This window comes from Lonchura striata, chromosome Z, assembly GCF_046129695.1.
Source record: "Lonchura striata isolate bLonStr1 chromosome Z, bLonStr1.mat, whole genome shotgun sequence".
Lineage (NCBI taxonomy): Eukaryota > Metazoa > Chordata > Aves > Passeriformes > Estrildidae > Lonchura > Lonchura striata.
In genome coordinates, this window is record NC_134642.1 from 42,672,600 (window position 1) to 42,690,069 (window position 17,470).

The following is a 17,470-nucleotide window of genomic DNA, read 5'->3' on the forward strand; positions in this document are numbered from 1 at the left end:
CCAGTGGATGGATTTCATAGGGTAAGGCTGGCAGGCTGTCTACTCTGCAACTGAAATGTTTTTAACAAGCATATATGTTCTTAACCTACATAGCATAAGTAGCACTACCAGAAATAATGTTTCAGGAAAGATTGAAGTCCTTACTGTACAACTACCCACCAGGAATTATAGTCATGGAATGCAGTTATTCCACAGCATTCAAGTTTGTTGTTTTGTGTTTCCATTGCTATTACACAGACTAAATTAAATTAGGTCAAGACACAGGTCTGTGTATTTCAAAGATAATGATACACATGCACATCTGATCCATCACTCTTGTGTATGGTCTTCAACCTTTGTATTTAAAAACAAAAAAAGAAATTATTGTATTGTCACTGAGTATCTGAAGGATTTTAAGGGATGTATACACTGCATGAAAAATGTCAGGCAGACAAGGCTCACACCAGCATGGACTATGTGTAGTACAGCTGGTAAAGCTACAGTATAGGTGGGCATATTGCCCCAGGAAGAAATCAAAATCACATAATTATGCAGGATCTTCTACTAAGTGCTTTACTAGAAACTTACAGTGGCCTTGCAGATCACAACCAGCATAGACTTTGTAGTGTAAATATGGGAAGTGGGTGTTTGTGGAAAGGTTAGCTGATGAAAAATTACTCCTGGGCTAGGTAATGTCTCACACTGTGATTGAAGAAATGAAAAGGTAAAGGGTGCCTGTTCTCTTCCTCTGTGTCTCTGTGACTGGGAACAGAGATGAGGGGGATGAGGAATGAAGATTTACTGCTTGCAAGTTATTCCTGGGTACATCCTATCATTTCCAAATCAGAAGGGTAGTGCAACTGGCAATCTAAATGCTTAGGGTTCATTAGGATATAATAGTTAACACTGTTGAAACACCAAGACATCAACCATCTTTAATTTTTACAGCTTGGGGTTAGGACCTCTCTCTAGCAAAAGGGCTGTTGGAGCTATTGAAGGGCCCAGCAGGTGTCAGGGATGCTCAGTGTTTTGTGAGATCATGCATTCACATGCAAAGATTCTTGGTAAAAATATGTTTCCCCATTTAGAGCTACAGTACTTTTCATGATGACATCATTTCAGCAGTGACAAATATAGCTGAGTCTGCTCTTTCGTACACCATATAAATCCCTTGACCTCAATCAGATCCTTGCTGATTTACACTTGTGTAAATGAAGTCAGGATCCAGCCCATGGTATTCACAAATGTAGGCCAGAGTAAGCATTACTCACAGACAAGAGACAACCCTTCAGAGGAAGAAAAAAGATCATTTTCATGCAAATATCCTTAATAATAAGGAACAAGAGTTAGAAATAAGAGTATGAATGAAATGCAATCAAGAACTGCTCTGAGATCAGATTTGCTTCTAACTTTATGATGCTGCATCAGCTGCTCTTACAGCAGCTTAAGCCCAAAATTTGACCTACCTGAAACTTGTTATACATAATTTTTCATGAGGGGTCTGTGAGCTAACTCAATCCTTAGGCTTAGCTTTGAAGGTAGCTGGAGGTGCTCAGCTACTTTCAGGGTCTAAAAAAAATTGTTTGCTGTATTCTGTGATAATGGAAACTTTTTTTTTTTCCCTGACATCTAGCTTTGTCCTCAAATTGTTACACATTATCTATTTATTTATGCATAAACAATGGCATTATGGTTTGGAGAATAGGGGTCCTTTGATGGGAGGTAAGCTTGACTAGTCTATGGGAGTTTACTGCTATGCATGTAAATGAGGACATACATGCAAATATGCAGAACAGACAAGTGAAAATATACAGCATCTCTTTAAAATGAAATACTTTGATTGCTCCAATCACAAGAAGTTGTAAAACCACCCTGAAGAATTAACAGCCTCAGTACATGCTAACTACATCCATCATAAATTTGTCTTTGGTTTCTGTTATCATATCGCTGCTTCTTGGGACCCCCAGTTCTGTCATCATTTGCCCTTTATAATTTATTAAGCTTGTACTTCCCTGAATCCTTTCTACTTATCATTCATCTTTACAGTTGTACATAAAATTAGATTGATCCTCCTATGGCAGACACGTCAGAGAGAAAAGTTGTCATTGAGTAACACATAAAGCAAATGAAGGTCCAGAAAAAGCTTTTGTTTAATAACTTGGAAATCATCCTCTGAGATCCAAAAGGTGTCAAATTAAAAAGACAAGATAATGCTACCTCTATAATATTTTTTTTTTTTTTTTTTTTGCACATCATTTTTCAATTGCCACCAAATCTCAGACACGACTGGGAAGCCTTTTTCCCATTTTGCATCTCAGGCTGAGTGTGGTTAGCCACCACAAAGGTGATGAATATACCAGTCTCAGCTGAGATAACAGTGTGCATCCAACACACTGGCTCTGTCAGGATGCTGGCACTGTGTTCATTCTCTGCAAAGCCCTTTGGACTGGGTAGCAGAGAGAGAGAGTTTACTTTGTATTCTAGAGGCTGCCTTGTAGGGATACAGAAGCCAATCTTTAACTAGTGAAATGGAACTTTAATGTTTACCAAGCAGGTAGGACCCAGGTGTTTCATCTCATCTGGTGAACAGAACAGCACTGTCAAACTACAGGAGTTTTTTAGCAAATGGAAAGTGCATATAGCTTCCTCTTCCTTTCCTCTGCCCTGCTTTATCCAAAGCAAGGTCCAAATATACATTTACTGCCTGCTCACTCAGAAGAAGAAAACAAGGAGTAAAAAAATAAATATCACTTTAAGCATGACATTGGCATCCAAAAATCTTAAAGGGAGAATTTCTGGAGAATTTCTGAAGGACTGAGTTTTATTTTTTAATCTTTTTTTTTTTTTCCCAAGTCTCTTACCTCAAATCTAGTTTTATTCCTTTTCATCTTCATTTTTAACTTCAGAAAACAGACATGTTTCTCCCAAGGGAACAATTAAATGTGTTTTTCTTTCAAAATCTAAAGGGTATGGGGAGCAGGCTGTGTTCAGCAGGCTACTTTAATCAATGGAACCCATCCAGCCTACCACTGCTGACCAAATTGCAATTTACATCAGTAGAGAAAAACTTTTGAAATGGGAAGTTGTGCGAATATAATACCATTTTTGACACAACACAGCATGCAGGGTGATATGTGGTTTAATGGTTTTCTAACAAGCTTTTGGAAAAAGCTTTGAAACATTAAAAAAACATTAAAAATACAATAAGACAGTAAAATTTCAAGACCTGCTTAAACAGTGAAATCCGTGGTATACGTGCAAGATTTCTGAAGTCCACATGACACTTAGGTCTCATTGAAGCCCTATGACATGGGCCAGACCTTGCAAGGTACCCTCCTTCCTCTCCCCTATGTTCAGGCATTTTTCCTCACATATACATAAAAATTTAAGTCAGGTAAGACCAGTAATGTTGGAAAAATCTTTTTTTATTAAAACAAACAAACAAACAAACAAAACCCCCCAACAAAACAAAACAAACAAGCAAAGCCCCAGTAAACACAAACAAATAAAAAAGCTCAAGCAATGGGCATCTGAAATTAGATGGAAAGTTTTTGTTTCTTTAAAAAATGGTTTTAATATGAGTTTTATGAATTCACCTGTCTTCTAATGTTAAAGATGCATATTTTTGCATATGATGAATAAAACAGAATGCATTTTTTCTAGATGGCAAGAAGACACAAAGAATATCGGAACAGTTAGGGAGAAAATTAATTATGTTACACACTGAGAAATTTAGCATACCAGTGGTACCACTGTCTCTTTCAAGCGGAATAGATACAGTAAGAAAACCCAGACTGAACAAGCCCTGCAGATTGCTGAGGTTAACAGTTTCGTGCATACTTAATTTCATAGTTATTCTTTGCAAGTCTTACAGAAAGGTTTTAACATTATGCAAAGAGACAGTGCCTCCAACCAAGTATACATGGACTGTTCTCTCCTATTGCCTTAGAGAGCCACAAAGAACTAGGGGAAGAAAAATGCTGCTGTGGTTATCATACAAGAGCTCAGTTTATTTGTGCTATAAATAAAAGTAGATCTTGATAGTATAATTACATTTCTCAGCATTATCCTCTGCCATTCACTTGAGAAAGAAAAAAGGAAGGGGAGAAAAAGTTTGCTTCACTATAATTTGTAATCAAAATGACTACACTTAAAACATAATTTTATTTCCCCGATTTCATTTCCTGTGGAGCTCTGTGGGGCAAATAGATAATATTATACAAAATCTGCAGGCCGATAATTCTCCCATACATTGCACTGTCATTGTCTAGATCATTTTACCCCCCTAGCCTTGTTTTCCTTGGGACCATGGCCTGTGGTTTGATATTGAATTTTATCATTGTGGGATATATCAGCATCAGAAATCCCAAGGGCGAATCAATTTTTACTCTTTTACTTTCTCTAATTTCTCTTTTCTGCTCCCCTAAATTACTCTCCCTTGCCTTATTTGTAATGTGAGTTTAAAAGAAAAAAAAAAGGTGGTTTCCCACTATGAAGGATTAGCACAGATTATGGTGAACAGTGTTAATTATAGGTGAGGAAAAAGAATAGTGCATCTCTCCAATCTATTCTTGATTTCCCCCGTGTCTCTCTGTCTGGTAATAAGCCTCCTTTAATCTGGCAGTCCCCTTGGTGAAATCAGCGCCATGGACAGCAATATTGATTGCTTCTGAGAAACCATCACAGCTGCTCAACCAAATTACCTTTGATATGTGACCTTTAATGTAATTACTGCAACATCAAAGCATTTCTATAAATTATTAAAGAACTAATATACTTCATCATACAGCCACTCTATTATATGTAAAATAAACAATCACAAGTAAACACTAGAATTTGAATTGTCCAAAAGTCACAAAGTGCTCTTTACACATATATACACACTGTGCTACATTAACCTTCATTCTAGGCAAAACAATTTCAAACTCTCCAAAAGAACCTAATTTACTCATTCAGATGAAGAAGATTCAAATGATAGTTTTATGTTTTACATTCCAGTTGCTTCAAAATATGTACCATGTTTCCTTCCTACCCAAAAACAAAGTGCCATAAAGACTTTATTAATCAACACATACCTGCTTGGAAGTCTTTTGATTATTCCACAAGATAAGTTTATGTCCTGCATATAACATAGAAATATGTGAAACATATTTCTGTCATAGTACAAAACACATCCAGAAAGTAATTACTGTAAAATATGTGCATGTAGCCACTCCACTAAAAACAAAGTGATACATAGCTAAGAGGCAAGGCATCTGAATCTGGACAAAACCTCCTCATGCCTCACCATTTCCATTCTTGTGCATATTATTAAAAAATTACTTAGTTCTGTGTTTTATAATACAAAGAATATGAACAGCAATATTGCAAGAGCAAGAAAGTGTACAGTTTACTGGAGAATGGGAAATAATGGTTTAGTCTAGTACTATTTATTTTTTCCTATACCATACCCGTTAATTGTTTTTGATGCCTCCTCAGTCAAGCTGTTTGTGTCACAGACAGTGGAGTGTCAAGAGAAGATGTTGTATTTGTCTCATTTTGAACTTATGTGAATAAGGACTTAGACCCCGACCTTAAAAGTGCCTCTTATTTTATGGTGATGAACTATGGTTGATATTTTTGGTGCATGTTATCAAGAACAGTCAGGTAAATAATAAATAATTCTCTTCTACTCAGATAGGAACCATAAAACAGTATCCAGGCACAGTATCCAGGCATGATACTTTATCAAGAGACAAGACTGGTTTCCTTAAATAAACTACAGTGATGTCATTCAGAGGATGAGTTCAGAAACTTGGCAGAAACCTGAATGAAGAGGGTTTTCTGGTGGAAAGTAAACCTTTATCCTGAGACAAATAGAACAGGAAATGAAAGGGATGGGAAAATCAGTGTTCAGAACTCTAAGAAACCTGGTTGCACTTTTATACAGAGGATTCACTGCTCCCAGCTCAATGAGATCCTGATGCATCTTCTGAAAGTGTATAAGGAAACAAAAAAAAAGGCCTTAAAGAGGCAGTGTGGCCAGTATGGAGTATATGTAAGAGAAACTGCACTAGCCAAGGAAGAAATTGTTTCCCTGTAGTCTAGAAAGAGTTGGTGCAGCCTTTGAAGGAAGTCTTGATCCTAACACAAAAGCTGGTTGAATTTTACCACTGTCCAGGAAAACAGTTTTGATTTTAAGAATTTTGTGATTTAAAGTCTCTAACACAGAGATTGAGATTCAGAACTATGACTATATAAAGAACTTAGGGAAAAAAAACCCTAAATTATCACTTGCCCTCCATAGAGTTCCATTTGCAAGTGAATGATCTCCCTCCTAATGAGAAGTTCAGGCAGTCTCAGTGGAAAATCTGGAATTTCAATTATTCTTTTTTAAATACACAACACCTTATTCATCACATCTCTAGTTTAGATAAATACGTACTTTATTTCAAACATATTTCAGAAAATTTCAGTTAAAATGTTACCTGAAACATCCCTATTCAACATATTCTCTCTCTTTTTTTTTTTTTTTTTCCATCCAGTTTTATCATTCAGGAAAGAGAGAAGCAAAAGGAAAATACTGGAAAGGGGAGGAGGTAGAACAACTGAAATCGCCCCCCACAAGACCAAAGTTACTTTCAATCTGCTGCTAAGGAGTTTCCAGGAAAAAAATTTCCGAGGGAGTTGTCAGCTGACAGAAATATTTTTAGGCAATGAAGTATGTATATATTTGCATAAGGTATGGCCTTTTAAGCAAAGATAGATGTAGATGAGCAAGTGCGTAGGCATCTCCATACTGGCAAGGTGGCTTAGAGATAGGTAAATACACCCAGGATGATGGAAACAAGCAGAGCAGAATCAACACTTTCCTCAGAACACAGAGCAAGGGAGTGTCTTAGATCTGGGGGAAAGGTAGGTTATAGCTACACAGCAATCAATCATTCAACACCAGCTAATAAAGACAGACTTTTAGATAGATTTCCTCTCAGTTTAGGCGCAGCCTGGAACTCTCAGAAGCCCACTCTTCGTTACGCAGTCACTGGTTCCTGCTTGTTGTGAAACCAGCACCATTCCAGCTACAGGAGCACTTGGCTGTTCCCAATCCACGTACTCTGGTTGAATCTAAATAGTCTCTCCCTCCCCCGGGTAACCACTTAACTAGAAACCCATCCCAGCAGGGCAAGTCTTCCCTACATAATGTTGATTCTATTTTTAGTTCTGCTTGTGTTGTCTGAACCTTAGATCTTGCTCATGTGAATAATTTTCCTCATTATCTCGTGTGCGTCTTTCCTCTCTCTCTCTTTTCTCCTTGTCTCACCGCCTTTCCAATCTGCTACAGCTGCTTGAATACTAAAGTAACTGAGTCAAACCACTTTGTCATCAGGAATATGTTTTCATTCTGTGATAACTCAATAATGTGATCTGTTTCTTGATTTCTTGCTGCCAAACCTTGCTTCAGAGAAGAAAAGTAGCAAGAGGAAGCACCTGGTGAGGACTTCTAACATTTCCCTGTAGTGGTCAGAATCATAAAGTAGTTCCTCACCTGAGTTAGGCTGGTAGAATCCAGTCCAATACCAGTTCATTTCTGTTTTCCTCACTCCCAATAAGGGCAAAAAGCTTTTAGTTTTGTGCATGGAAACCATTTGGGTGGCTTGGTGGTATCTTGATTTTATTAGTACAATGCAAATACTGAATTATCCGAACAAACAGAGACTTTCTGCTTCCAAATCTGAGATAAGAACACCATAACCCATTTTAGACTTAAAAGGAAAAAAAAAAAAAAAAAAAAGTTATCAGTCTCGACTCACCCCCGGCAGTGTCTTCTGTTCATGCAGTGCGCTCTGGGCCTTTAGAGCAGACTCCCTTTCGCAGTATGTTAGGAAGGCACAGCCTGCAAAGAAAAAGAAACATCTCAGTAACGGTGCTATTTCAGAGAAGATCCTTCTGAAATTGAGACTTAGAGCAAACCACTTTCCTGTCATCATCCCATTCCCAGCAAATCAATCATAAAATTCTCTCCTTAGTGTGTCAGTAGTAGAAGTCAAGAAATGAAGCTATCATAGCTTCCTCTGAATCCTGGTGGAAAGTGAGCAACAGTGTACTTGTGAGTGCTTATTTTTCCTTCAACACATGCTTAAGTATCAGCTACAGAAGGCTGCACAGGATTAGGGATCTCAAAGGTTCCACACGATGGCAAAGTGGGACGAGACATCCCACTCCTACTCCAGCAGCAGCACTGGGAACAAGGCCCTTGCTGCCATATGCTGAAAGGTTTCATGCCTTTCTTTTATACGAGGTACTTTAAGAAAAGGACATACAAGGACTTGGAACTTCCTATTGCAGAGGAAAATTTCTATTGTCTAGCCTGACCTGTATTAAAAACTCATTGCGTTTTTTGCATCACACCAGAAATCCACCTCCCTGCACTGGCTGCTGCAAGGACTCACTGACTTCCAGTCATAAACACAATCATGCCAAAGCCCAAACAATCACTCCAAAACATCCCTGACCCACAGATCACTTGGACTTCAGAGACATATTAATGGGTTACGTCTTGGATTCTTCTAAAGATTAATTTATCAACTACAAAACCTAAATCCCTGTCAAAGTAGAACCCTGCTATGCTTTCATTCCCCACCTCTATGCTTCCCTTCCAGTAAAACTGGTTTATGTTGCAATATCTTACTCCATTTGTGTGTCTGATGTGATCAAATTATTTCTTCTTACTGCAGTATACTGAAAACCTGCCAGTTCCTGCAGCAAAAAATATGCTTGCTATGCAGAAGACATTTTCTCTGAAATTACTACAGAATGTCTCCAGTTCCTTGAAATGGAGGTATCATATCTTTTAAGGTTCAGGCAGCATGTCCCTCAAACTAAGAATGTCTTTCAAGAGCAACACAAATTCAGAGAGATTACCAAAGAAATAAACAAGTCCCATAATGTCACCTTGACCCACCCATCCTCTCCCCAAGAATAAGTAAAGTATGTAACAGGTGAGTAAACAGTAGACTGTAAACTTTTTCAGCTTTGATTGCCACTGTGAGCATTTTATCCACACAATGTTCACTGTTTTTTCCAAATTGTTTCCTTTGATAATATTACTGAAGAAATACACACTTTTATGTGCTTTTAATAGATTAGCACATACAAGAAAATAGGATTTTTTTTCTATAAATTTACATTTTTTTATCAAAGACTGTTCTGTGGAAGTAACCATACTCCTCTCACAATGAAGATATGATATGGCATGAAAAAGAAGAAAAATACATTTTTTTTTCCACTATTTCTTATCCTGTATTACTTTCTGGAGGTCTTCTTACTTTCTGTTTACTCAAGCCAATCACATTTACTGTGACTCAATAACTGATATTCAGACACAGAATGTGACAAGCAAAAAAGGAGACTGAATGTCATCAAAAGTTTGTGTACTTGGAATTATTTTGATTTTCTCCCCTCTAACTTTAAATGGATGAGTTTTCAGTTAGTCTGTATCCACCAAGGAGAGGAAGAAATCATAGCAGAGTGTTTACAGCTAGCAGAAGTAATGGATTGAAAAGGATCCTTAAAAGTCACCCATAGCCTGATAATCAAATGGGAAACTATGCTTAAATTTAATTTCAGTGCTAAATCACAGGCTGAGAGCTCTCTGTTTACTAGATACAATAAGAAAATCTCCCTTCAGCAACAGACGTGGAGCAGCTGATACAGTCTAATTAGGCACATCATAGCACACTGTTATAGAGATAAACTATGCAATGTAAAGCTCTCATAATGATAGCTATATTTTTCTCCTCATTGTGATTGCCATGATGACAGTTCAGGGTAACAATGTCCTACTCCTATAGTACCAGGACTGTAATTCAGGCCGAGTAAGCAGAAGACAGCTCTTCTCTGAAGGTGGATATTTTCCACCCAAGATCCACCCTGTGTGTGTGTGTGTGTGTGTGTGTGTGTGGAGGCAAGTTATCAAAAGAGAGAAACCTCCACTAAGTTTTCTTCAAACCTATTGTCAAAAGTGGTAGAAGTACCAAACTCCCCAAATCAGTACTCAGAATGTATCTAATTATCACTGATATAACAAAAACACTGTTATGAACTAAAAGACCTTGAAATTGAAATCTACTCTCTCATATGATCAGACAAAAATCCCTCCTGTTTTTCAGAGACAAAATGTATGCTCTGTGCAAGTGTTTCTTTTTCCCTGTTCATTCATGCACATGAATTACGATCTATCTCACACATGTTGGGTAAAAAGTAATATTTCTATGAAAAATAATATTTTATTTACTTTAAGTAAGGCTTGATTTCTTAAAGACAAAAAGAAGTTCCACCCCAGCAGTGGCCTGAAATGAAATAAAATAGAGATTATTGATCATAGCAGGCCTCAAACCTGAACTTAAAAAGGACAGCTCATGGGGATTTTTTTGTCTTCCCTTTCCTTACCACAAGATTTCTCTGTAAGGCATATATGCAGCATTAGCCATCAGCTATAATAATATTTTTTTTTGAAAACATGAGGCCTTTTATAAAACAATACTTATCTATTATTCCATTCTGCAAGAATTTCTTGTGCATTTCTTGCACCATCCTGCCTGTCTCCCTGAAACACCAAAATTGATCTTTACTTTGTACTGTGATGTTTAAAGGAATGAGAACCTCTTTCAGGTGTTACTTTTCCTAGGCTAATTTTTTCGATGTGCTTCCATATGACCCCTCCAAAGGGTTCTTCCTTCCTGGAGAATCTTGCTTAGAAAACACAACACTAGACACTCAGATTAACACTATGGAATACAGTGTCCTAAACAACTGAGTCTTGAAATAATGTTGTGCAGAGCAGCTATGTTGGGGTTTTTCTCAGAGAAAAGAAAATGAGAAAAAGTGGTTTGCTTTTGTAGTATTTTTTTCTCTTATTTTCATTTTGATTTCCCAGATGAAACAAAATTTTAGAACAATGAGTTTTCCTTGCTGAGTCTCATGATTGTGTAAAGAACACTTATTTCACTGGGAAAAAAAGGTTTTTCATAGTAAACTCCTAAGTAGCTCAACTGCTCACTTGCCATCAGTTCGTGGGTGTGAGCATGACTTTTGGGTGGAAGGCTTCATATTCCATTACAAAACATTTGCACCATCCATCTCCTTTGAATTGCCCATGTTCAGCAGTATAATGAACGTTTCTCAACATATCTCTTAAGTAAAGATAGTGTGAAAGCAATGCGTTATTTCTATCCTCCACTTCTATGGGTGGTAATGACTCAGTCAGTACAGTGTTTGTGAATCATATCAGAATTTGAACAAAAATTCTAATTGACAAATTGACAATGAAGGGCTTGGTCCAAACTGTTCCTAATTTCAATTCCATTTTTCTCATGCATTCCAGATATATGTAAATCAGCTAAAAAGTCCTGTGTCTGGATTGTGTCTTTCCAGCTGTTCATTTGCTACCAATGGACAACTTTTGGGCAAGCACATAAACATCTGGAAACTCCTACCTGCTTCTAATCTATTGAACTACAGTCTCTTGAAAGCATGAGGACATATCAAGTTGTCTCCTGGGAAACAAGATTGTTAAAGAGATGGTGGGAAACAAAAACAAAAGCTTGAGATGGAAAAGAAATTACAAAAGCTCTACTTTAATTTTACCTCCAGAGAATTCAATAGTGCAAATAATAATTGTATGAGATACAGATGGATAATGATTGTGGCTATGGCAACTTCAACTTCATAGTAAGCCTTCAGAATATTTTGCACAAGCCTAGGAGGCAAAACTGTCGGGAGACACACTGTGAACTGAACAAAGTAATTCTAATAACTGAGAAACAGTCACACAGCCTGAGTTGAAGAAGGCAAAGGCAGGACCTGGGAGAATGGACAACAACCCACTTTAGCAGAAGATCATGTTTGAGACCATCTAAGCAACCTCAAAATGCACGAGTCCATGGAACCTGATGAAATGAATCCATGGGTCTAGAAGGAACTGCAGAGGAAGTGGAGACCACCCAGGTAGCCACTAATTGGAAAAGAGGAAAAAATAGCTATTTTTAAAAGAGAAACTTGAAAGACCCAGGGAACTACAGGCCACTTTGGGTAAGATCATGGAGCAGAGCCCTGGACAACATGCTACATGGAAAATAAGGATGTACTTAGCGACAGTCAAAATTTCTTCCCAAATGGCAAATTGTGCCTGGCAAACTTGTGGACCTTCTACAAAAGGATTGTAGCACTGGTGGAAAAGGGGAAAGCAACTGACACCATCTACCTGGATTTATGCAAAGCATTTGACACTGTCTCACAAAACATCCTTGTCTCTAAAATGAAGAAAAATTGATGTCAGGGATGGGCCAGTGGAATTGGCTGGATAGCCACACTCCAAGTTTTGCTGCCAATGGCTCAATGTCCAAGTGGAGAACAATGACAAGTGGTGTTCCTGTTTCTCAGGATTTGGTATTTGAACTGGTGCTGTTAACATGGACACTGGGTTTCAGTGTGCCTTCAGTAGGTTTACCTTGAAACAGAAATTTGCTCTGTGGAGCAGTCCACCCTCTGGAGGGAAGGGATGCCATCCACAGGGATCTTGACAGGCTTGAGAGGTGGATCTATGCAAACTTTGGGGAGTTCAATAAGACCAGGTGCAAAGTCTTTTTGGGGCAAACTCAAGCACAAATACAGACTGAGCAGAGAATGTATTGAGAGAAGCCCTGCCAAGAAGGACTTGAGAATGTTGGTTGATGTCAGCAATGCACACTGACAGCCCAGAAAGCAAACCATGTCCTGGGCTGCAACAAAAGAACTGTGTCCATCAAGTTGAGGGGTGTGATTTTCCCCTCTAGTCCACCTTTGTGAGAGTCCACTTGGAGTACTGCTTTCATTTACAAACTTACAAAGGACATGGAGCTGTTGGAGAGAGTCCAGAAGAGACCACAAAGATGATCAGAGGGTCTGGGACACCTCTTTTGTAAAGACAAATTGAGAGAGTTGACTTTGTTGAGCTTGGAGAAAAGAAAGCTTTGGGGACATCTAACTTAAGCAGATGCAATAGAGCTGGAGAGAGAATTTTTATCAGGCCTATCACTTTTTATAAGTGATAGAACAAGCAGAAGAGGGTAGATTTGGATCAGACATTAGGAAGAAATTTTTTACTGTGAAGGTGATGAGGCACTGTACTATGTTGCACAAAGAAGTTGCCAATGCCTCATCCTTGGAAATGTTCAAGGCCAGGCTGGATGAGGCTTGGTACCTTGGTCTAGCAGAAAGCGGACCTGTCCATGGCAGGAGAGTTGGAACTAAGTGGTTACATTGAGGATTTGAACCCTAATGTACTGCCTCTCTTGGAACAGTTCTTGGCCCAGATTCTCACCTCAGCCACAATAACCTAGAACAGTTAGGATAACCCCAGGGATTGAGAAGTCTGGCTTGAGTGATCTAAGCCAATTTTTAATTCACAAACTTTTGTGACTATAGTGCATGCACTCAACCAGTTATCATAGCTTGGCTGACAGGTGATAACTTCTGAAACTACAGCTTTTCTAATACCTGTGACTGTAACTAAAATCAGAATCATTGCCCCCCCAAAAAAAAAAAATCCACAAGGCTGTCAGGTTTTTTGTTGGTTTTTCTTCTTTGAGTCAAATACCTTCTTGCTTTTAGTTACAATATATTAGTTAACAGTGAAGATTTTCTTAATTAGCCTTCCTCTGTTGTGTTATGTTAGAATCCTTCACTGCACATAAACTAGTGAACAAGAGAATCTTCTGTAGAAGAAGAAAGAATACAGATCAGTTCCTTGTATCTACTTTTTCTGCTACCATCTTTAGTGTACCTCATACCCTAAAACCCCAAAACAAGGGCTTTACTCCAGCAAACCACTATGGACTTTCATAAAGCAAACTGCAATCCAAGCATAACTCTCCAAGACACTCATATTGTATACTGAAAATGGAAAAGCAAGTAATTCTACATACCTTAGGTCACAGTCTAGTGGTCATGCTCCAGCTAAAGAAGATCTACAGTTTTCTAGAGAAGCTAGAGAGCAAAAAGTTGACATTACTGGGGAAAAAAATAGGAACTCTCAACTGTTTGCAGGTCTGAGCATCTCATTTAGTGATGCCTGAATTTCTATATGCCCTAATTACTATTGAAAAAAATTAGACCAAGATATATGAGTTATCTGTCATGGACCAGAGATCTGTGTCCCATTTTCCATACTCTAGGTTTGTGTTTTAAGAGATGTCCTTCTCTGAAAATAAAGAAGTTCATTTCTTCAAAATTTGGAGATCTGTTATATAGAGAAAGATCATGATACTTAAGAAAACTCTTGCCTTAAAATCAACATCTCAGATTACGTCTCCCAGCTAGGATTTCAAAGTGAAAAAGAAATCTTTTTTCGCTTTAACTATCCTAGCTCTACATGTCTGGGTTTGAAACAAATCTCATTTGCTCTGTCTACAGCGGACTGCCCGAGGTTTAATCACTTGAGGGTTTCAGAGATTGAGCTGAATTTTCTTGAGGGAGACACAATCAATAAAGACTTTTGGAACTGGAAATGTTTTATCCAATTTCTTCATCTGTTTCTCTCTCAGTGATTAACTACCTTCTGACAAAAGTTAACATCTTTGCTGGTAAAGAACATTCAGTTGGCTAGAACTTTCTTTTTCTCCATCTCCCCTGCTGCACAACAACTGAACACTAACTGTTTAGAGAAAAAGATAGGAATAAAAATCTTCCCAGATATCAGCTTCCCTGTCAATTATATTGCAAGGCAGATTAACATCCGAAATGTCCTGCTGTGTGGAATGCTAATTTTCTTTTTCCTCTTATGCTATTTTCCATTAACTATTATGATGCTGTATTATTCCTGCTATAGATAACTTGATAGGTTCTCTGTGTTAAAAGCATACAGAAGATCCACTCATATACATCCATGAACCAATACGAAAAAGCAAATTAGGAAGCACAATCTGCAATTTCAGAAGTTAACCATATTTACAGAATATTAGCTCACTTAAAATGCATTTATGATAGTTCAAAATGAGACATTGATATGCACAGTCCAAATCAGAGTCAGTCCTCAGCGTAAGCAGTGTTTAATTATATTTAACAGTGTACAGGCAGACAGCAGAGACTTGAGCATCTGTTAATATGTGTGTTTCAACAACACAGACAATGGTTTTCTCATGATTTTTGATAACTAGTAGTTTTTAATTAAGCATCAGTTCTTAAAAGTCAGAATTTCTCATGGGAATTTTTAACAAAATAGTTCACCAAATTTCTTAGCCCTGTGATATCATTTCTGACAAGATCCTACAGCAAGAATAGTTTATTCCAGGACAGTAATTTATTCCAGTAATTTATTCCAGTAGTCTGGGCTCTAATCTGGATCAGGCACACAGGGTCTAGAGTGCAGAGCTTTGACACAGGAGACCACATTGTCACTGGCAGACCCCCAAAGCTTCATGTTTATTTTTTAAGTAACATCTTGCCTCCACAGTACGGCAAAACTGAAAGGATATTGACCTGTCAAAATCTTCCCCAGGATGGGGAACAGTTTCTGGTTCTGATTCACACATAGGTGGTTTTGTTCCTGGGGTCTTGAAAGTTCCTTGCAAGGCTGCTTTGAATGATCCTTTGCAGACTGATACACTCAAAACAAGGTGCAGAATGAACAATTGATTTGCACCAGGTCTTGTTTTCTTATAACTGCCAATGTTTCAGCTTTAAATTTCATCCTGAAACTCCAGAGATAATTTTGACCATGCCAGCCAAGTCAACAGAAGACTCACTGCTCAAGTTTCTGCAATTCTGACTATTCAGAACATTTTATCCCCAGTATAGGTGTCTAATTTCAATACACACAAGAAATGGCCAATGAATAGGCTCCCTGTTAAAGAAATCAGAATGTAGATTACTGGTTAAGATAGTTGTCTACCACAGAGAGTGCTGGTGTGCGCAATAAGGCCTGGAAATATTTAATGTTTTGAGTTACAGGAGAAAACTTAATTTTAAACAGAGCAGCCTCTTCAATTTCTCATTTGTTGCCTAATACCTGTGTACTCCTTGTTGTAATGCAGGGTGTATGCTTCCAAGCCCTAATAATCAAACAGTTAGGCCATGCTTTGGATTTAAAATAAGGAAAGACAGAGATTCAAGTGAAAATAATAGTCAAATGCTGTTCTGGACCAAGTAACAATGTTCCCAGTGTTTCAGAACTCTGTCATTCATAAAAAAGCAATGAACAAATTCTGGAGATCACTCAAGTGACAATAAGTAGATTCCAGCTTCTACTCCATAATAATGGATCAAGTTTGAGTTAGAATCCTGATCATCTCTAAGCTTGACTTGCTTCAACCTACCTATTACATCAAAGATAATCCAACATAATTATGTTACCCATTTTACATTGGCAGACTCAGGGACATAAAAGTAGAAAAAAACCTTAAAATCTTGAAATCTTCAAGATCTTGTTTGCAGTGAGGTGATAAAAAAAAAGATACCGAAATGGGCGGGGGGGAGGGGGGGCAGAGGGTGGTGGGGTGGTGTTTGTGTCTTATGATTCATTAGAAAAAGTCAGGAGAAAAAAGGAAGTGTAACTGTTGAAACAGTGCCACTTAAATTCAGAATGTTATGGGTTAAACCTCCTTAGACTACATGCATTAATTAGACTCTACCTGCTGTTCTGGGTCCTGCCTTTTGAGTTCTTTCTATTGTTAGCAGCATATGAATAACTCAGTGGATTTTCTAAAACATTTAGCTCTTTCAGAAACTTTTCCTCCACTTCACTTTGTTTTGATTTTTGGATTCACTTCTTTTGGAGAGACTTCTTCAAGAATGCTCATCTAAGTCTCCAGAGGTTATGCTACTGTTAAGCAACAATCACTTTGAATGCCTTAAATCTTGGCAATATAAAGCTAAAGCAAAAACATCTCTAAACTAATTAGACTGCTCTGCTACTTACAGCTTTGTCCAAGCCTTTCTTTTCTGCATCTATATAGAGTGGGTTTGATTTGGGTTTTTTTCTCTCTTCTTTTTTTTTTTTTTTTTTTCTTTTACTGCTCATTATCTTCCACAAGGATGAGGAACAGACATTTCTTGGAAAATAACATCAAGTCTATGTGCAGGAAATTTGCATTAAAAATTTGATATTTTCACCCTTAAAAAATGTCAGACCCATGCAGCAAATATCTTGTTGATAGCATCATCAAATGATTAGTTATTTATGCTTTTGTCTCAGAAACATGTAAGTAGCTTGTTCTAAACACAGACTCATATGCTGTCTAAACAGCCTCATATTCTTTATTCTCTCAGACAGGGCACAAGTGTCAATATAGATTTCTGACATTTCCAGCTCAAGGTTGAAAGAAAAAGGCACTAAAACAACTGCAGAAAAGAGCTATTATTAGACAACTCCTAGCTCATTCAGAAACAAACTATTGTAATTATCTCTAGAGAGTTATTGCTCTTACCAAATTTGCCAGCCCACACTTTTCTGATTCAGGAAATTCAGATTCAAAAT

The 17,470-nt window shown here is 37.8% G+C and overlaps 1 protein-coding gene across 17 annotated transcripts in view; it reads right to left on the reverse strand.

Moving 5' to 3' along the window:
• Window positions 1–17,470, reverse strand: part of CELF4 (CUGBP Elav-like family member 4) — a 708,166-nt gene that overhangs the window by 609,662 nt on the left and 81,034 nt on the right. For all 17 annotated transcript variants that reach the window (XR_002466205.3, XM_021538926.3, XM_021538931.3 and 14 more), the window contains exon 2: window positions 7,770–7,852. Coding sequence is in view for 16 of the 17 variants with exons in the window: in XM_021538926.3 (XP_021394601.1) it covers window positions 7,770–7,852 (83 nt within the window). In the remaining variant the exon portion in view is untranslated. The remainder of the gene's footprint in view (window positions 1–7,769; window positions 7,853–17,470) is intronic.